Source organism: Abrus precatorius, unplaced genomic scaffold, assembly GCF_003935025.1.
Source record: "Abrus precatorius isolate BTA unplaced genomic scaffold, Abrus_2018 Scaffold3, whole genome shotgun sequence".
Classification (NCBI taxonomy): Eukaryota; Viridiplantae; Streptophyta; class Magnoliopsida; order Fabales; family Fabaceae; genus Abrus; species Abrus precatorius.
Window position 1 is genome coordinate 10121579 of NW_020874373.1, and position 21425 is coordinate 10143003.

Genomic DNA, 21425 nt, shown 5'->3' on the forward strand with positions numbered 1-21425 from the left:
TAAGGACAGATCTAAGAGAGTGATAAAGTTATTTTGATAAGTCTCTTTAGAAATATTGTATTCGAAGATGATAAACGGCCGTATTAAACAGACTTGTATTTAAAATTTAAATTTAAATTTTAAAAATCTTGTAAGAATTTTTATCTAGATTTATATTTGAAATTTAATCAAAGATGTTAGTTGAGATTCTAGACAAAATTAATTTATGTTAAAAAGGGTAAAACTATTGTTAAAGGTCTTCACAGATCATTTAAAGTTTAAATTTAAATTTTAAAAATTTTATAAGAATTTTTATCTAGATTCATATTTGAAATTTAAATAAAAATGTTGGTTAAAATTTTGATTATGGATAAAATTAATTTTTATTTACGATGACGAGTGTCCCTTGAAAGTCAAATAAGTGATTTAGCAATAAATTAGTTACTAGATTATGAATTATAAATATAAATTATTTATATTTTATTAATAAATTAATTAATAGAAAAAAATTATATTAAATTAAAAGGATTAGAGAGATAAAATTAAACATTGTATCCTACATTTTTATTTGAGAAGAATCTTAGCTACTAATTTTTTATGGAAGTGTTATAATATCAATAATTCTATGGCTTTGCTGCTAACATAAAAACATTCCTTTCTATATTTTTGAATATAATCCATAAAACTTTACCCTTTCTTTGTACATAAATCTTTATAGTAGTTTGAATACAGTTTCAGTAGTTCTCCCGCTTTCACGATAAATTCTCCTATTTATGCCTCATTACACGGACTAGCAATTTGGTGGATCATTACCTCATTATATAATTTTATAAGTCTTTCCTCTATCTTAATAAAGATTTTGATGCAAGTTTTCAATATTAGTCAATATTTTCTCTAATCCTCAAATTAAGATGAAAATAATAAATACAAATACGAAAATAAATGAGTAAAGATAAGATTCAATAAATGTACAAGCATTTTTTTTTATATTAATACACACAACTTTTCACGTATATAATTTCTTTTTTTCTTTATGGATAGAGTATTTTTCTTCTATGAATTTTTTTTTCTAAGGATTTTTTCATTGAAAAAAAGAGAAATTTACTGAATTTTTTGGATCGAGATCCTTAAATAATAAATAATATAATAACTAATGTTCCATTTTAATTTTGAATATTTTTAAAAAATACTATAATGGTTCTGTTATCTTTTCAATTTTAATTCTTCTTTATATTTATGAATTTGTTTATTATGTATTTTGTTGCTTGTTTTATGGATAGCTAAATCCATAGCAAATTTTGTTACATACTTTATGTGATTTTAATGTTTAATAACAATATTAATTTCTTTTCAATATTTAATTTTTATCCTATTGAATTGAATTTTGCATGTTAATAATTATCACATTAATATTTCATAATTAGTTGTATTATATAATTAATTAAATAAATAATAATTAATTAATTTTAAAAAATATTTTAAATAAACTTTAAAAATCATAAAATATTTACTATATATTTTTACAAACTTAACCCGTTAATAATGCGATAAAAGCTTGTAAATAAATTACAAACAAATTTTATTAAACATAGTGGAAAAAATTCTATGCAATGAAATCATGGAGAGAGGTTTTGAAGGTAGGATTAACAGGGAAAAAATTTGTCGTCTTTACTTTCTTTTGCATTCAAATAAACAAAGTTTTCTTAGTTTATTCCATTTTTTATTCTTGTTGATTGACCCTACTTTTTTTTAAAAAAATTCTAAAATAGTTCGCGGAGAATTTGCTTACTAGCATTTCTTTTGCTCATCTATTGAGATGATACAAAAAACTTCTTTTAGTAATATTAAGGACACGTAAAAAATATAACATAACTTATTTTTAATAGTATTTAAGGACACATAACAAAAAATTATATAATTTTTTTAAAAAAAATTTAAGAATCTATTTAATAATATTAAATATATAAAATTTTATTATTTATTACTTTTTATTTTCTGTTATTAAATATATATATTAAAACAATCAATCATATAATACATTACATTATGAATATGAGATGTTGACCTGTGAAAAAAAATCTTAAATGCTTTGACTTATGGGAAAGTATTATTTCCAAATTGCACCTCTATGTTAGGAGTTATCGTATCTCTTATTAAACTTGAATTTCTTATACTCTGACTTACTTTATTCAAGTCAAAGTGATGAACACCCTAAATTTATTTTTACATCTTTGGTGTCGTATTTATTCCTCCCTCAATTCTCAACAACTAAGTAATGGTTAAAACATTTAAATTTAATATATAATATTAGTGAAATTTTATTATTAAACCATTAAAAAACTTAACTATGATCAGAAATATTATTTTAAAAATACATATATTTAATCCATAGTCATAAAACTTGCCATGACATCATACGAATGGAAAAAAGGACCAATATTTTAAGACAGAACATCACAGAGAAGGAAATGGGTCGAGTCTTGGAACAGGTACACATACTATGGGGTGAGCCCTCGGGAGAGTGATGCCAGATTTCTCTTCCATGTCTACCCTGCCATTGCCACCATCAACCTTCCATTGGAAACACTGAATCATAGCACCCAGATTCACGTGCACAAGCTGCAACGCCAGAGAGGTTCCAGGACACCCTCTTCTTCCACTTCCAAATGGAATTAAATGATAGTGTTGTCCTCTTACATCCAATTGACTCTGCCCATTTCCCTCTTCAATCATAAACCTCTCTGGCCTGAACTCAAGTGGGTTCTTCCAATGATTGGGGTCTCTACCAATTGCCCAAACATTGATAAACAAGCGAGTCTTGGCTGCAATATTATAACCACAAACTACAGCACTTCTAGATGACTCCCTAAAAATTAATGGGCCTGCAGGGTGAAGTCTTAGTGTTTCTTTAACTATGGCTTGTAGATAAGGAAGATTTACAATATCTGATTCTTCTACTATTCTACTCTTTCCAACCACTGCATCCATCTCTTGCCTCGCTTTCTCCAACACATGTGGATTGTTTATTAACTCTGCCATTCCCCATTCCATTGTCACAGCTGACGTGTCAGTCCCAGCAACAAATATATCCTAAATATTGTAAATAGCAAGTGTGGATCTTAGTCACATTAAATATGAAACATTTTGAAAAACCATTTTTCTAACTTACGCAAAATATAATAATTTATACAATTTAATTTAAATATAGAGATAACTTTATTTACTATCATCTAATAATGAATTATTATATCGATAAAAATATTAATTTTCATAATAATTAATATAAAAATCATATTTATAATATATTTTAATTGACTGAAAGTGTACCAAAATTAAACTCTAATTTATATATAATAAATTTTGGTTAAAATTCTTTGGAATTTAACACATTAGTACCGTTAAATAATCCAATTTGTAAAAAAAAAAAAAATTAATAAAGGACTTACCAGGATAAAGGCCTTAATGTTCTCTTTGGTCAATCTAATTTCAGAACTCTCATCTTCGTGTATTTCTAATAACACATCAAGCATGTCCTTAATTTCATGCGTTCCACCATTTTCCCTATTGTTCTTTCTTTCCTCTTCACGCTTCTTTATCATTCCGTCCATTATGGTGTCAAACCTGATCTGAATTTCCCTTAACCTCTTGTTGAAACCCTGCAAATCAAAACTCTTTAAGAACCAAATGAAGTCAGATATGTTGAACTTCCCTACAAGCTCAGCGGTATCAGCCACCAGCTTCCTCATCTCTTTAACTTCGTCCTCATTTTCAGAACTCATTTGACTCAGGGTCATTCTCGACACGACGTTGTTTGAAAGTGTTATGAACTCTCCTCCAAAATCCACAGCCTCACCAGCTAACCCTTTTTGGTACCCAAGTTTGATGAATCTCTTTGTCTCTTGTTGCCTCACGGGAAGGAACTGGTCGACCATGTGGCCACCGAGAAGTTCAGACATGCACAGTTTCTTCAAGAACTTCCAAAAGGGTCCATAGGGTGCAAACAAGAAGTCTTGGAAACCGTAGGTTAATGCCTCAACGGCAACGGTGTGAGCGGGGCGGTTGGAGAAGGAGGTTTCGTGGGCTTTAAGGAACTCTTTGGCGGCTTCTGCTGTGGAAGCTACAACACAAGGGACTGAGCCAAGGAAAAGGTGTATTATGGGTCCATAGTGGATTGAGAGTTTGTGAAAATCTTGATGAGGTGTTGGGGAGAGAAGGTGAAGGTGTCCAATGATGGGTAGGGCAAGGGGACTCGGTGGAAGGAGGGACTTTCTGTTTTGTTTTCTCCCTAGTACGGTTGCAAGAACGATGGTGGAGAACAAACATATGAGCAAGACTTGAAAATCAGGCATAACTTGGTACTATGAAGGGTGTTTGTTATTGGGTAAGGTAACGATGAATGTAGGAGGGAGTGTTATAAGGAGGTAAAGAATGTAAGAACGAGTAATCCTGAATAGATATCCACAAAGTTTTGTCAGAGATCTCTCGTTAACTACGAGTCAGCAAAAGCCGTCAACCCGATCGATTGCCCCCTTCTCTGACTCTTCTGCTCTGCTCAAAACCAAAAAAGGCAGTCGAAATGTGGGTACTGAATTTTATATTAAATAATTCAAATGTATGTAAATCATAAATAATGAATTTTAAATGTAAAATAAATAGTTTTATTATCATCAATTTGTCTCACTCATTTTATTTTATTTTTAAATTACGTTCTAATTTATTTTTAAATTTTTTACTAATATGAATTTTAATTAAATAGGACAAATAAGAAGCAGTTGTAGTTCAATTTTTACTAAAAAAAAATAAAATTCCAATCGCATATAAAAATAAATTGTGGTTCAATTTTATTTTGAACATAATTTAAAATTTTAACTAAAATAAACTGCAAAATATTAGTTCAGTTTAGATCAAATTTTCTGTTTTGTTTATTATTAAATTATTTTATTTTTCAAAATTTTAATTATTAATAGTAACTCAAAAATTTAAATGATAATAATAATTATTAGTAAAAATAATAAGATATTTATACAAATAATAATAATAATAATAATAAATTATTAGTAAAAATGATTTTCAATTAGAAAAATAAAATTTAAAGCAAATAACATTGAAGTTTAAATCGAATATAAATATATTTTTTATTTTTAGATTTATTAATTTTCAGTTTAATCGATTTTTGGTATTTTATCGGCTTAAAATTAGTTCGATTTTGTAAACCCCAAAATGAGTCCATTCGTTGAACTCACTCTTGGAGGCGCAAAGTTGGTCAATAATGGGGCTACCACAAGATGGTATTAATAAAGTATAGTTTGGTTTGGATTTTTTTTATTGTTATTTGACGAAGATATTTGAGAGTCTAGTCGTGCTATTTATTAGAATGGGCTTATCACAGATGTTTTCACATGGATGAAATAATGAGGATCCAAATAGAAAAGAAGAAAATAAAGAAAGTAAAAATAGAAAAGTGAGTCCCACTCCCCATTTTGTATTTCATCTCTTCATTTCAACTCAACTAAACAATTGAAATTGCTTCGCTTCTCTCCAGACAAACAAACAAAGCTTTTATCTGGCGTATTCATTTTAGAAACATCAAAGCAAAAGTAAGTTGACTGATAATTTTATAACTTTGATTTTTTTATTTTAATTTCAATATGTTTTTTTCCCCTCAAAATGCATTATATTTTGATTTTTATTTTTAAATTTAATCCTTAATTTTTTAAAAAAGATTTTATCTTTCCTAACGTGATACATAACACAAAAATTAAAATGTGATGACAACATCTGATTATCTACATAATCAATTAATAATAACAAAAAATTAAAATATTTTTTAAGATATAAAAAATAAATTAGAAACAAAATAAAAAAAATAAAATTCAGTATATTTTAAATAACTGAAAACATATTAAGCTCTTTATTTTTTTAGATTTTTTTAAAACTCCTCCATTGTCTCCGCTAAAGCCTGTTTTGAAGATCACATTTGGACTTAAAAATCATTTCAGTCAGTCATAGCAATTAGCAATTTTGTCAAATGAAAGACCAGGTTTGTGATTAATATAGAATTATCCAAAAGGAGAATGGCGTTGTCTTCCTTATGCAATAGTTAAAATGTAAATTTTCAATTTGAACCTTCTTTTTCTTTTCCTTGATCTTCATATCAATCACATGGAAGGAAAAGGATTAAGCCTAGGTACTGGGACACAAATCAATGGATGAGCCCTTGAAAGAGTTAACCCGGGTTTCTCTTCCATGTCAACAGTTTCTTTGCCTCCATAAACCTTCCATTCAAAGCACTGAATCATAGCAGCAAGGTTAGCCTGCACAACCTGCAAAGCCAGTGAGGTCCCAGGACACCCTCTTCTTCCACTCCCAAATGGAATCAAGTGAAAATGTTGTCCCCTCACATCTAATTCTCTTTTCTCACTTCCCTCTTCACTTATAAACCTCTCTGGTATGAACTCAAGTGGGTTTTCCCAGTGATTGGGGTCCCTCCCAATAGCCCATACATTAACAAACAACTGGGTCTTTGCTGGAATATCATAGCCCCAAATAGTGCTGCTTTCAGATGACTCTCTAACAATTAATGGACCTGTTGGATGAATCCTTAGTGTTTCTTTGACTATGGCTTGCAGATAAGGAAGGTTGACAAGGTCTGATTCTTCTACTATTCTACTCTTTCCAATCACAATATCAATCTCTTGTCTTGCTCTCTCCATCACATGTGGGTGGTTAATCAACTCGGCCAAAGCCCACAACGTTGTTAAAGCTGAAGTGTCTGTTCCTGCTATAAATATGTCCTACAAAATTTATAGTAAGTTTTTTAAGTTAAACAAACTGAGTTGTCACTGTCGGTGCATCATTTTCACCATAGCAATTGGCACAAGCTTACCCAATTTGGTAATGTGAAGTCAATGAAAGAAAAATGAAATTTTGGTCGCAGAAATTGACTTACCAAGATGAAGGCCTTTATGTTCTCTATTGTCAATTTCATCTCAGAGTTCTCATCCTCATGGATGTCCAATAAAATATCAAGTAAATCCTTGATTCGATCATCTCCACCACCCAGTTCCTTTCTTTTCCTCCTTTCCTCTTCATGCTCCTTAATTGCCCTCTCCATCATGGTGTCAAACCTGTCTCGAATTTCCTTGAGTCTTTTCCCGAACCCTTGCAAATCCCAGTTCTTAAAGAACCAAATAAAGTCCGAAACATTAACCTTCCCCGTGAGATGTGCGGTGTCTTGCACCAACTTCCTCACCTCTTCGGCTTCATCATCATTATCACAACATGTTTGGCCCATAACCATCCTTGAAACAACGTTATTCGACAGTGTCAACAATTCCCCTCCAACATCAATGGCCTCACCGGCTTTCTTGAACAAAAGTCTTAGAAACCTTAACGTCTCTTGTCTCCTCAGAGGAAGAAGTTGGTTCAGTGTGTGACCCCCCAGAAGCTCAGACATGCATATTTTCTTCATGAATTTCCAATAAGGTCCATATGGGGCGAAGGAGAAGTCTTGGGAGCCATATGTTATGTAATCAACCGCAGAACTTTTAGGGCGGTTGGAGAAATGGGTTTCGTGAGTTCTAAGGAACTCTTTGGCTGCTTCTGGTGTGGAAGCTACGACACAAGGCACGGAACCAAGGAGAAGGTGCATGATGGGCCCATAGCGGGTTGAGAGTTTGTGAAGAGCCTGGTGAGCTATTGGACCAAGATGGTGAAGGTGTCCAATGATGGGTAAGGCTAATGGGCTTGGTGGTTTATTAGCCTTGTTATGTTTTTTTGTGATTAAGGCTCGAACCACTATTGTGGAAACTAGCCATATGCAAAACAGTAGGACGTAGCCTTGGTAATCAGCCATATTTGAATCTTTTCTAAGTTTATGAAACTATGTTGTTTACCAATTGCTTAGTATATAAGAAGGAAAGGAACTCTTCCCTCATACTTTAGCACTAACTGCTTAATTTCTAGTCTATGTTTGATATTGTTTTTCTGTTTTGGAAATGGACATTTATGTATTGCTGGCCGGCAACATGTCAGTTTTCAAATTTGCACAATATACGCGTTTGTGACCAAATCCACCCTCTAATAAAAATGTTACCCGGTTTGCTAATAAAACCCCGTTTGCTGAAAGATCATAGAGGTTTTAATTTATATTTTAAACGTATATGCTGATATGCAAAATAAAAAGCTTACATACTTGTTACAAATTACTGGGGGTAGTTTAATTTAGTGAGAATTCTCTGTGTTTTGCATTTCCTTGCAGCGATTTTTTATTTGGTTGAATCACGCGAAAGTTTGATGTGCTAATTAGCAATATCTAATAGATTTATAACTTGCTGAGAAATCTGCATGGCTTATATTTTCTTCTCGCGTCTATTTTTAGGTATTGAAAGAGTTTGGTTTTTTTAATTATGGTCGTGAACAGAATATTGGTGAGTGCATCGAATTAAATCCTATTAAGAACATCTCATTATTTTTCTTATCTGTTAAACGACTAATATTTTATTTGCGCCTACTATGAGTTTGGTTGCATCACATGAAAATAATATGTGAATAATGAAAGCCAAATTTCTTCATCACCTGTCCTTTTTAGTTAGTTAATTAATTAATTAAGCGATTCCATCCTTGTCTTCCTTTTTCGTGTGGCTTATTCCTTAACATTTTGGCATTAGGACATCAATCTCAAGACTGTTTCGTTCCTTACGGGAGCACACAGAGACAACTCATTATTAATAAGTTAAAAAGAAATCACATTTAGATGACAACCATCGATTTTTTAATTTTAAGTAGGTATAATGACAACTATGCTAAATAAATTGTGTAGTTGCAGTTTCTTCGGAGGCAAATTAAGCCACGAGAGTCTAACGGTAAATAAGACTAAACTGTCATTTTAGTTCTACTTTGTATTTTGCATTTTAATTCTTAAAAAATTTAAAATGTCACGTTAGTCCTTGACTATTATCTTTGTCGTACATTTAAGTCTTTAAACCTAGACGCCGTTAATAGAGAGTAACGGAATGCTGACATGTCATTGCTTACATGGCAAAACAACATTGACGTATCATGTTAAGTGACACATGTCATTCATTACGTGGCAAAAATAACGCTGTATGTGGTATTATATATATTTTTGTTTATTTTAGTCCTTAAGATTATAATTCATTGAACATTTTAGTCTTTAAAATTGTCATGACAAACATTTTAGTCATTAAAATTATAACTCGTTACTTTTTAGGTTTGTTTTGCTTTCATCTTCATATCTTTCTTTACATCCTTTTTAGCTTATTCTTATGTGAATGTGATTACACACTCTTCTTCTTTGTAATTTTCCTTTGTATATATGCATGCATTCATACCAATATTTGAGCTTCCACTTGAGCACAAATCTTGAGTTGTAAGTGATGAAGTTGTTATTGGTATGAGGGTAATCTATTACATGGATATGACTTGAAAATGATGCATTGGGTTCTGAACAGCAGCAGCTGGTTTTGATGATGCTACAATTATAATGGGTTAGGACAATAATAAAAGTTTCAGCATGACTTTTCTATCATTTGATAAGAACTCCAATCTTTCTTCCCTTTTTACAAAGCCACCAAACATCTTACTACAGCTCCACATAAACTTTCTCTATCATCTTCTCTACTAGATCCTTTTTCAATAAAACCTTCACCACCCTTCTCTTTTGCTCTCTTAGGGACTAAAATATTCGTCGGTGATAATCTCAATGACTAAAATATCCGATGAGTTATAATTTCAAAGACTAAAATGAAACAAAAATATATATTATACCACATATAATATCATTTTTACCACGTAATCAATGACACGTGTCACTTAACGTGACACGTCAGTGTCATTTTGCCACGTAAGTAACGATACGTGTCAACTAACGTGACATATCAACATTTTGTTACTGTCTAATAACAGTGTCTGAATTTAGAGACTTAAATGCACGACAAAAATGAAAGTAAGAATTAACGTGACATTTTAAATTTTTTAGAGATTAAAGTGCAAGACACAAACTCTTTTGAGAACTAAAATGATAATTTAATTACGATAAATAAGTAAATAAAGCCGAAAATAGATTCGCTCTAGTATGATATGATTAAATGAGATTTGCGCTTAAGACAAAAATAAATTATGATACAAAAAACAATTATGAAATGGGGTTGACAACTCAATTTATATCAATAAAATTGATACCACTCAAGCATTATTTAATTTACAGAAATTGATACCCTTTAATAATAGAACCACGCATTGTCATGTGAACATCCCATAATGCAAGGTAATCCTCATGATGGATCTTACGGAAAGTGAAGTAACTTGAAAGCTAAAAGGGATTAAAACAAGTAACAGGGTAACAAACAAGTGGCTTTGCCAATCCCGCAGAAAACGATGACCCTACTTCCATATCAACCCTATCTCCACCTTTGATTTTCCATTCAAAGCATTGGATCAACGCTGCAATAGTCACTTGTATCACCGTTAAGGCGAGGGAAGATCCAGGACATCCCCTCCTACCAAACCCAAATGGAAAATACCTGAAATCATCACCGTCTATTTTAATCAATCGTTCATCTCCACGGTTGATCCCATCACGTGGTTCCAAGAACCTCTCTGGCATAAACTCCTCTGGGTGGGCCCACGCTTCTGGGTCCCGCATGATCGCGTATACATTTATCAGTGTCCTTGTTTGGCTCTTCAAATCATAGCCGTTGATGGTGCAATCTTGTGCTGATTGTCTGAGAACAAACGGCGCCGTTGGATGGAGTCTTAGCACTTCCTTCACAACGACTTGGAGGTAATGTAGATTTGGAAGGTCTGATTCAGTGACTAGCCTGCTAGTACCCACCACTGCATCAATCTCTGCCTTCAGCTTTTTTAACACTCGTGGGTTGTTCATTATCTCTGCCATGCCCCATTGCAACGCCGCTGAAGATGTATCTGTTCCCGCAAGAAAAATATCCTTGCATTTTCACACACCACAAAAACTTTGATCACTTTTAACCCCATGTGGTAAATGCTAGCTTACACTCCAGTTTTTCAGAGTTAAAATCATGGTACAAATAAAACAGTAGGAAACATCAGTTTGTTACTTAAAATTCGCTGATAATTCCAGCTTTGACATTACAAGAATATCAATTTAATGTTAAATTTTCTGAATTTTATTTTTTAGATCAGTATTAATTGATTACTTAGTTACATAATAAATTATAATGAATTGAACTATTCATTTTATGTCCAATGAAAGAGTTACTCTTGTTATCTAATGCTTATATATAAATTATTTCTTACTAGACTGTATAGCATACGCATTATGAAAAGATTCTAGCTATCAGATAAATATCAGAGATTAATGAAGTTAAATTTCTCACTAGATTGTATTAAAATATTTCTCTTTAAATGAACACATCTTATGTTTTTGTTTTACAAGAGACTGAATTGACTGAAGCTGTTAATTTTAATAACCAAATCAGTAGTTTCTTACTACAATTACGCGTTTTGAAGGAGCGAAATTTAAAGTAAAAGAAAAACAACTTACTAGGAAAAAGGCCTTGATGTCATTCCTTTTTAACTTCACTTCAGCATTTGGATCCTTATAAACTTGTAACAGAATATCCATCATGTCCCCTGTTCCTCCTTGACAATCCTCGGTGTTTTTCTCTTCATGTTCCTCCAAGATGCGCTCCAAAATCCGGTCGAACTTGCCAACTATTTTTGCAAGCCTTTTCCCATACCCAAACAAGTCCAACTTTCCCAAAGGTCCAAGTATCTCACCCATGCTCAATTTAGCTCCGACATGGAAAAACTCATGAACCAAGCCATGAATCTCATCAGCATCATTAACTTTATCTAGGCATGTGGAACTCATAGCCATCCGACACAGGATATTATTTGTCAAAGCAGTGAGGTCCAAAGTCAAATCCGTGGCCCTACCTTCAATGGAACACCCCATCAAAGATTTCAAGAGCTTCTTTATCTCCTGTTCTCGGATGTGCATGAATCGACCAAGCTGAGAGCTTGATAGAAGTTGAGTCACACATAGCTTCTTCATGAACCGCCAATAAGAGCCATATGGGGCAGTGACGAAATAAGACCCTTTATATGGGAAATACTCCGAGGATCCAAACTCGGGTCGGTTGCAGAAATTAAGTTCATGGGTTTTCAACACTTCTTTGGCAACTTGGGCATTGGAGACAACAACACACGTTGAGGCACCAAGATGAAGCTGAATTAGAGGACCATAAAGACGCCCCAGTGTTTGGAATGATTTTGGTACGACTGAGCCAAGAAGATGAAGGTGGCCGATGATTGGTAGTTTTGGTGGGCTTGGTGGAGGTTGAAGCTTGGTGCTGCAATTTGTGGTTTGTTTGCTAAGTGATTTAACAATTAAAGTGAAAACAAGCAAAGCTAAGGAGGTGAAGATGATGTAACACAAAACATTAGCACCAGCAGCATCCATAGATATAAATTTCGGGACAGATAATATGGTTGTGTTTCCTGGAGTGGGAATGCTTCCTAAGATGCAAAACTTAAATATGTCCTCTACTTATAATGAACTAACCCCATAAACATCATAATCCATAAATTTGATCTTATACGAGTGATTTGCATCAAAATTTAGCCTATTAAAAGTTTTATACAAACATTTCCTTATAAAGACAATATTATTTTGTATGAGAAATGTTAAATGCGCATTTTTTTTATCCCATATATGAGGATGGGATTTTTTAAAAGTGATAGTACATATTATTACAATGGCAAGATTTTTATAATTTTTTCACCCAAAGCATAAAATTATAAAATATTTGAGATTTAAAAATGTACAATTAACGGGTCCTTATTTAGTAAATATTTTTGTATTTGAAAAAAAAAAAGCACTCTTGATTTCGTCATGAAAAAAAAGAGACTATATCCATTCTTAAATTATATAGGTGAAAACGCATCTTGTTATTTTTTTATATAGAATGATATACCAGTGATGGCAATATGTTAACCTAATTAGAATCAAATAATACAGAAAATCGGAAAACAAGGATGTAAAGGTCCAAAACCTCCTCAATTATGTAATGTGGTCCTCAGTGATTCGTGAATAAAATAATTATACGAGTGTCGGTATTGATGTCTGTATTCACAAAATTTAGGTATAATTTCTAATATTTTTTAATACTTTAAATTAAAATTAAATGTTTATTGTAATAAAATATTTATATTTAATATTATCATATACTATAAAGATGAAATTTAATTTTAATTAAAAATAATAAAAACTGTCTTAAAAAAACCTAAAATTGTTCTTAATATACATGAGGTAGATGACCGGAGCATTTTAAAAACTAAATCTTTTATATTTAGTGTGAATACAACTCAAACTATAAGATTTCAATTAAAATACAATATTATTAAAATATATATTTATGATATTCTTAATTAGTAATATTAAAAAATTATATTAATAGTTTATTAAAATTAAAGTCACAAATAATTAGCTCCTTTAATTAATATTCACTTTTTTAATAAACAATAAATATGATAATATATATATATATATATGTATATATTATTAATGTATTATGATTGGATTTCTTCAAATTTAAGGGTTTTACTTGCTTGTATTTTAATTGTTATTTTCATTACCAATAAAATAAAATTTTCTTTAAATACTTTTTTTTATGGATTTGAGATTCGTTAATATCAAATATTAAACTTAAACATTTAAATCACTCAATCATTTTTTTATAAAATATAAGGTTAATGAATTCAATTGTTAAATTATTTTATATTATTTTTATGTAAACTTTATATATTTTTAAGATTTATAAATATGTTATTTAAAATTTAATATTTTACTTGTATTTTTAAATTTACCATACGTTAAATAAAATAACACAATAAAATTTTGATTAATTTTAAATTTTATAAAATTAATCTAATTAATAAAAATATTTAAACAAACAATTAAATTAGTTAATATTAAATTTTATGAAAAGATCATTAACTAACATGCGTCTAAGTTTGATGCTTTATTGTCAACATAATTTAAAATTTTAAAATTTTGTCCTCTTATATTATATTATATTATATAAACTTATATAATATATAAAATAATGTTGTCCGCTTTTAGCATCTCTAGCAACTTTTATCTATAATAATAAATACATGTATGATTCAATTTATTTTAAAACATATATTATTTTTTCTTTATTGAAAGAAATGGTTGTTGTTAGGGATGAGTTGTATTTAAATGTTATGAATCCCCGTTAAATAAAATAAAATATTCTTCAATAGACTAATCTTTTGAGAGCATTCGTCGTGAACTTAAGTCATAACATTAAGCCTGACATGATAAGGTTCTGGTGCTGCGTAGCCACGACTAACATTCATGTTAATATATATTGTTTAATTATCGTCTGTAAGTTATAACATTAGTAGAAGGAAACGCGTTATTCATATTTACGATTTTATTAACAAATCTTAACTAAATTAAAAAACAGTTTATGGTAAATTGGATACAAAGCTGAAGGCTAGTATGTGCTGGTCCAATAAAGAAAGCTTAGGTTCTTTAAACCCGTGATTTTATGTCGGATTTCGAGATTTATCTATACAAAAAAATTATTTTAGCTTTATTATTTGACATTACTGTAAGAGATATTATATGAGTATTCGTAAGTAATTTAATTAAGTGTTTAATTAATAAATACATTATAGCATAAATTCAATAATAAAATGTATTACAATAACTTATAAAAAATAATTTAAAAAGTTATCAAAATTATAAATTAATTTAATAAAATTTTTAAACTAATTATATTTTAGTCCTTATAAAATTAGTTTTTTAAAAGTAGTTATTAATTTTTTTATTAAAATTTAACCTACTTTTTAAACTTATGAAAAATTAATTTTTATAATCAACTAAACTTCCTTAAATCATCTATATTTTAAAATTTTTTATTACAAAAAATCATTGGAAAAAGTATCAACAATTCTCTCTTTTTCAGCTTTCTTCTCTCTTTAAATCAAAGTTAAATTTAGCTTAAATGATATATTCAACTTCTTCTCGAATGAGAGAGTCTCACTTTAATAGCAAAGCCAATTGATAAGCAGTACTTTTGATGTTGGATTTGTCTATGACATCAGTCAATAATGATAGTCACAAACTCACAAACACAAGAGAGAGAGATCAACTCTATTAAAGACTAGTCATTAAACAAAGACCTAAATTCAAGAAAACAGATTTGTTCTAATTTGTGCATAAACTAGATAATCCAATTTCATTTTTGTTTAAGTAAATTTACATTTGCGTAAGCAAAAATGAAAATTTTCTTTCTCTCTCATCTCTTACAACTTCCTTTTTCCTTCCACTACTAGCAATGCCCCTTTCCTTCTCCCTCCCCTTCCACCTCCACCAATCTCCCATTCCTCCACCCACACATCCACCTCAAATCCCCTTTCCCTTCAACATAGCCCCACCTCCTTCTCTCTACTGTTAGACCCGTTCTCTCTCCACCTAGCCCTCTTTCCCCCTTCTTGCTGGCCCCTTCCCACTTCTCCTTCCCTAGCCCTTCTCCTTCCCCCTTCCTTAACCTTCTTTCCCCTAATCTCACTTGTTCTCCTTTTTAGTCCCTACAATTTTTGCAAAATAAATTTATAATTATTTAAGCAAACTAAATTCACTTAAGTAAGAGTAAGATTTAGCTATCTAATTGGAATAGATATAAATCCCAAGTTCAATGGCTAGTAGGTTGTGTTGCTAACACAATTAACTCAGCACTAGATTTCAGCGAATCAAATGAATGTACGGAAAGATGATGACAGAGAATAAAGAAAAGTGAAATCAACGCAATGAGAGTGAAAGAACCCTTTACCCCATCTAAATGAGACCTTGGCACTAGTGCGAGTACTAGAAATACATTGCAGTATTGGAGAATATTTTTGCTTCTGAACTCAACACTAACTTAGCATTCACTGCAAAGAAGGAGAATAGACTTAAAGGACCAAAACTAGATCCATACACACATAAGCATACAATATGAAGTAATTGTGAAGATTAAAAGGAGAGGAAGTGATAAAACTTAAATGTTTATCGATGTTAGCTTGGAAGGTTCTGTTTTTGAAGAAAGAAGATCTCAACACAAACCTTTGACCTAGATGAAACAGTTCAAGGAACTCATGTTTCATTATAACTAAAACCATTTTTTCAACCAATTATTGAACACTCATCAGATTACATTCCATCCCTGATATAAATAATACCCTTTCAATTGTTGTTGTTTTGTCATCCTTCCTTTTTATCATTATATTCCTAACACTTTCAGTAGTCAAAGTCTTGTTATCAACTAATTTGACATTGATTTTTTTTGCTAATGTCAAGATCAATAAGCAATTCTTTGTGACATATCATGTGATTAGAGCATTTAGTATCTAAGTATAAAGATTCAAAAAGAGAGTTCCATTCCCTCATTGTAATCATAAGAAGAATTGGATCTAAATTGGAATCATCGTATGTCACATTTGCCTCTTGATCATTCATCTTCTATTTCTCTTTTCCTTTACCCTTTCCATGCCAACACTTAGTAGTATAATGCTCTCATTTTCCATAATTAAGGCATTGAATTTTTCTATTATCTTGCTTCTTTATGCTATTTTTGTTACTAAATCCCCCTCCTTTTCTATTTGAAGACTCAAGTTTATCTTCAGCCCTAGATTTGTCTTGATTGGAACTACAACCCCCTTTGTACAATTTTTCATTTTTTTACTTTTTTTCACTTTTCAACACCTCCTATCACTTGTAGTTGTAGAGCTTGATCTACTTGGCTTACTTGAGTCCTTTGAAATTAACTTCAATTCTTATGCCTCTAAAGAATCTTGAAGGTCTTCAATCTCCATATTCTCCACATCTTTAAATTCCTTTATAGCAACCACAATGTGTTTAAACTTTTGAGGCAAAGCATAGTTATCAATAGTGGCTACAATCGCGGCGGAGCAAATTAGAGGGGTGCAACTCTACTATGGCGACCAGTAGTGTCATGTTTTAGTGTTGCAGTTGTCATGCCACAATTAGTAGTCAAAAATGGTGAAAATTACGACTATCGTGACCGCTATGCTCTCCTCTCTAAAAATTTTGAATTTGCCTTATGTTTTTTAACATTGGGCGCTTTTAAAGAGGACAATCTTGGGACTTTGTCCACTTATTTTCTAAATCTACTCCCTCTCTCTCGTATGTCCTAGGCTCTTAACTCTCCTTTCATTTGATCTTTGTTCTCTATATTTCCACCGTTGGAGTGTGGGGAACGAGACTTCTAATAGGACAAGGAAGTTCTCCCGTCATCTTCTTCATCTGTAGTAAAGCCTCCAACATGACCTAGATTGTTTGGATTAATCTTTTTCATCTCTGGTCGTCTTCTTTAAGGTTAGCAAAGCTTCCAATGTCATCCATACACTTTCTTGTTATATTTGACATCTCTGGCAAACTGCACATTCTCCTGTGATTGAATATTTTTTTTGACCTTTTTTCCCTGTTTTGATTCTCCTACTTTATTTTGTTTCAAAAAGCTTAAAGTAGAAGCAATGGCTACTCCTGCCAATTAGTTACAAGGAAACGCGCATTAGTGAAGTCTTCCAGAAAATATTTGGATATAGATTAGTAATGGAACAATTTGAAAGACATAAATAACAAAAAATTTGTTACTTGTACTTTCTGTGGAAAAATGACTACCAACGGTATTCTCCAAGTAGAGAGACACTAAATAAGAGTGAAGGGAGGTGTTAATAGCTGCCTAATGGTTCCCAAAGAAATAAAAGAAACATTAATAGCAGTTCATAAGAAGAAGAGAACTGAAAAAAAAAACATATTTACTTTAACCGAAATCAGAAATAGGAGAGAGGAAAAACAAATTGAAGGAGTTGCCACTTGGATTTTTAAAGAAGCCTTTGAAAAAAAGAATAGTCAGCTAACTAGATTTGAATTCAAAAGCCTAATTATGCGTGAGGAAGGTATTAGCACTCACGTCGCCTGTAAAAATAGTTACCCTAAATTGCACAAAAATTGAAGTTTCATTTCGTTCCTATTTTTTATATTTTCTTTTTTTTTATTTTTACTATAGAAAAAAATAAGTTTTAAAATAATTGGACCCGACAGGTTTTATCCTTACTTCTACGTATTCATTAGCGCTTTAAGGAAATAAGAGCTATGTAGTTCTAAATAGAAAACTTTTTTGAAATGTATTTGAAAAATCAAAGTTGACCATTTGAAAGTGTTAAAATGGTATAGAGAAATTTAATTTTAGGATTGTATAATTTGTGAATAATAGAGTAATATATACATCACTATCTAGAATAAAAAAATATTTTAATTTTTTTTAGAGTAAGAAAAATGAAGAGAATATCTAAAAAAAATATATGATAATTCATATGTTAAAGATACTAGATAGTGCAGCTAAACTAGTACTCTTACGAGTTTCTCATGTACAAATAATAGAGATATATATACATCGACATTATAAATCATTGTGCGAATTAAAAATATTTATTTATTTATTTTATTTCCAAAAGAGAAAAAGATTGAATTTCACTTTTAATATAAATTTTGTTTATTTCTTTATATTGTAAGAAAAAAAGAAAATTATTCATATATCTTACTTTATAATATGCGACATCAATATTATAAACGTTTGTGTGAGTTTTAAACAATAAAAAATAGAAAAATTAAAATATCTCATATTTTAGTGATAAAAATATAAGTATTTGAAATAAAATATACTAATTCAAGCTGCCATTTTTTATGATGCATTTTGACTTTAAATACAACTGATTAAATTTTACTTGGGATTGAATCCATGTTGGAGAATCTACCACCAAATTATATCAACTTTAAAATAAAAGGTTGTGTGATTCTAACTAAACAAATATACCATTTGCATTGAACCATTTGATATTAATCTACATTCTCATGTATACTAAAATTGGCCTAATCTAAATCTTATATTTTTTTCTCAATTACTAATTTTATTGACTTTATGTTATAGTAATAAAGTTCAAGCAAAGGAACACAATTAGAATATTTATATTTCACTTCTTATTATTATTATGGCATGGTTAATAGACATTATTACCAAATCTAATGCTGCGAATTTGATTCATCTAACTTGAGTAATTATTTTCTATTTTACCATATTGAACATATTGGACTGCATCTCCAAATTAGAGGATTATAATAATGATAACAACAAGAAAAAGAAACAATAAAAAAGAATTATTGGTCATTAACATAATAAGATTATAATGTTGGATTGAAATTTATTTCTACAATAAATGTTTGAAAGTAACGATAGGTTTTATGAGTTCCTATTTCATACTGTATGGCCATGTTATGATATCTATTTAGATTGATTTAGATAAAGGACCAAGAACTAGTGACCAAACTAAAAAAAACATACTCTACTTTCTAACTCCCGTAGACAGGAAAATGCAGCAAGTTGATTTCCATTCTTGATAACAGTTAAAGAGAAGTCAAAACACAAGTATATGATTTAAAGAAGAATAATGCTATGGTAAAATAAAATAAAATATTTAGTAAAGATTGCACTTGATGGAAATTAATTTTCAATAGATATTTTTGAATAATGAGAAAAGACCAAATAGAAACGAAAGTTCACCTTCTTGCTCTTTTTTATATTTTCTGTCACGATTCCTCTGCTCTCAAAATGTGTAGGTGCATTCATGAAAATGGTAGAATGCTATGTGTGTCAAATTCCTTTTCTGTGACCCAATGCCTCTTCTCAACAAATGCCAAAAGCTAGTAGATGTAGTTGAAAAAGAAATCTTGAGTACTAGATTTAGAGTCCCCTCCCAGCAATACCTTTCAACCCTAATGCATATATTTTGGATTAGAGAAAGGGAAAATCATGTTTGAGAGCGTAAAATCAAAAGCCCCCATGAAAGCCCTTAAAAACCCCAATGCATATTAGGTCAGGGGTTTGATTTGGACTAAGATGGTTGGATTGAACGTGTTGTCTAAGGAAGTACCAATTCTCCGAGTGAAGAAGGAGAATAAGGAATCTTAAGTTTTATGCTGACTATTACTGCCTGAGTAAATTGACTATTAAAGACAAATACTAGTTGCCATAGATTAATGATCAGATGGATTAACTGAGAGGTGCTAAGTTCTCTAAGAATGATGTGAAATCCGGATATCATTAAATTCAAATTAAGGACGAGAACAAGCCAGAGATAAATTTTTTATACTTGGTGTAGTTATTGTGAATTGTTACACTTTTTTCTATCGCAGCATTTAAGTGGTGTAATTTCACTACTAGCAAGTGTACTAGGTAGTTGTAGCAAGTTATAAAATGTGAAAATCAGATTGATTCCTAAGTATTGTCCTCTAGGATCTTATTTTTAATCACCAATTCACAAGATAATAACCATTTGTACCAAAAATTCATTGAACATATTTCAATATGCAAGAAAGTAAAATTCAAAATTAAGGAAATGAGAAATTGTTAAAAACAGAATGTTAACTTGTACTATTAAAATAAATCACGAATGGAAGAAAGTTAGGAATTTATTTCACTAGAATATCAATATCAATTCAGTTCTGCCTCTGAATATTCAAGCATTTGATTGATTGACAATCGATTTCTCTTTATAATAACCAAAGATTGATTCCTCAATTCATTGGTCCTAATATTCAACCAAATCTCCCTAATTCCTTAGGCCAAATTCAGTTCAATATTGCATTACGAATTAGAACCAAAAGATTGCAAAACTAAGACCACTTATCCCTAAGAAAATCAAGAGCTTTGAGAATTAATTCAGATCCAAGCAACAAACCCAATTTCCATTAGTGAAGGTTACTCTTTGATTAATCAATTGAATTTCCATTCAAAGATCAAGTAAACACAGAATTAATCCCTCAATCAAATCAATTACTCAAAGTTCAGAGTCAAAACGAAATTAATATATCAATTCTAGATCCGTAAATCCCTAACAAAAGAGTTAGAAACACATTACAATGAAATGGAGAGAAGTAAGAAGAAAAGAAGATGAAAAGCAGAGAGTCATCTCAATAACTTTGCCTTCCCCCAGATTCCTCTAGCAAAGAAGAACAAAAGTCGCTCCTCTCTTCTCCCTCTGACTTCCCTTGGAAGTTAAAACGGTTACAAAATGAATACCAAAACAAAAATGACAAAAAAATCTCTTTTTCTCTAATTCTTCAACTTAACCCTTGAAATTCTGAAAGTTAGTTGTTCCCAGGTGTTCTGGAATCTTCTAAAAGTGATACAAAGCTCTAAACGTCCAGAATTGGAAAGAAGAAGAAGTTATAAGTTGCAAAATTCTGTGCCAAAACGCACAGTGGTTGGAGTAAAGGCGCGCGGATGCACGCCTTGGCTGCATGTGCTATGAGTTGCAACGCGCTCTTGTGCGCCAAAACTTCAAATGAT

At 30.9% G+C, this 21425-nt stretch overlaps 2 protein-coding genes across 2 annotated transcripts; both read right to left on the reverse strand.

Annotated features, from left to right (window-relative positions):
• Positions 1 to 2433: 2433 nt before the first annotated feature.
• Positions 2434 to 4328, reverse strand: LOC113863681 (cytochrome P450 93A3-like). Its single transcript, XM_027497337.1, has 2 exons — positions 3426 to 4328; positions 2434 to 3069 (listed from the first exon to the last, which is right to left on the reverse strand). Exons 1-2 carry the CDS (start codon positions 4326 to 4328, stop codon positions 2434 to 2436), a joined length of 1539 nt encoding a protein of 512 aa, XP_027353138.1.
• A 1809-nt stretch (positions 4329 to 6137) lies between these two features.
• On the reverse strand, positions 6138 to 12445 carry LOC113862150. The gene is made up of 6 exons (XM_027495281.1): positions 12235 to 12445; positions 11525 to 12156; positions 10361 to 10948; positions 10218 to 10312; positions 6929 to 7847; positions 6138 to 6773 (listed from the first exon to the last, which is right to left on the reverse strand). Exons 1-6 carry the CDS (start codon positions 12443 to 12445, stop codon positions 6138 to 6140), a joined length of 3081 nt encoding a protein of 1026 aa, XP_027351082.1.
• Positions 12446 to 21425: the final 8980 nt, after the last annotated feature.

Bases quoted from the DNA above. Each gene is read 5' to 3' on its own strand.
- LOC113862150 (XM_027495281.1), bottom strand. From the start codon at position 12,445: ATGGATGCTGCTGGTGCTAATGTTTTGTGTTACATCATCTTCACCTCC. The intron at 12,157-12,234 runs GTCTTTATGGTC...AAGTTGCCAAAG, and splicing joins ATCATTCCAAACACTGGGGC to AAGTGTTGAAAACCCATGAA. The intron at 7,848-10,217 runs GTATCAATTTCT...TCATAAACTTAG, and splicing joins CGTGGTTCTATTATTAAAGG to AAAAGATTCAAATATGGCTG.
- LOC113863681 (XM_027497337.1), bottom strand. From the start codon at position 4,328: ATGCCTGATTTTCAAGTCTTGCTCATATGTTTGTTCTCCACCATCGTT. The intron at 3,070-3,425 runs GTAAGTCCTTTA...TACAATATTTAG, and splicing joins ACATTAAGGCCTTTATCCTG to GATATATTTGTTGCTGGGAC.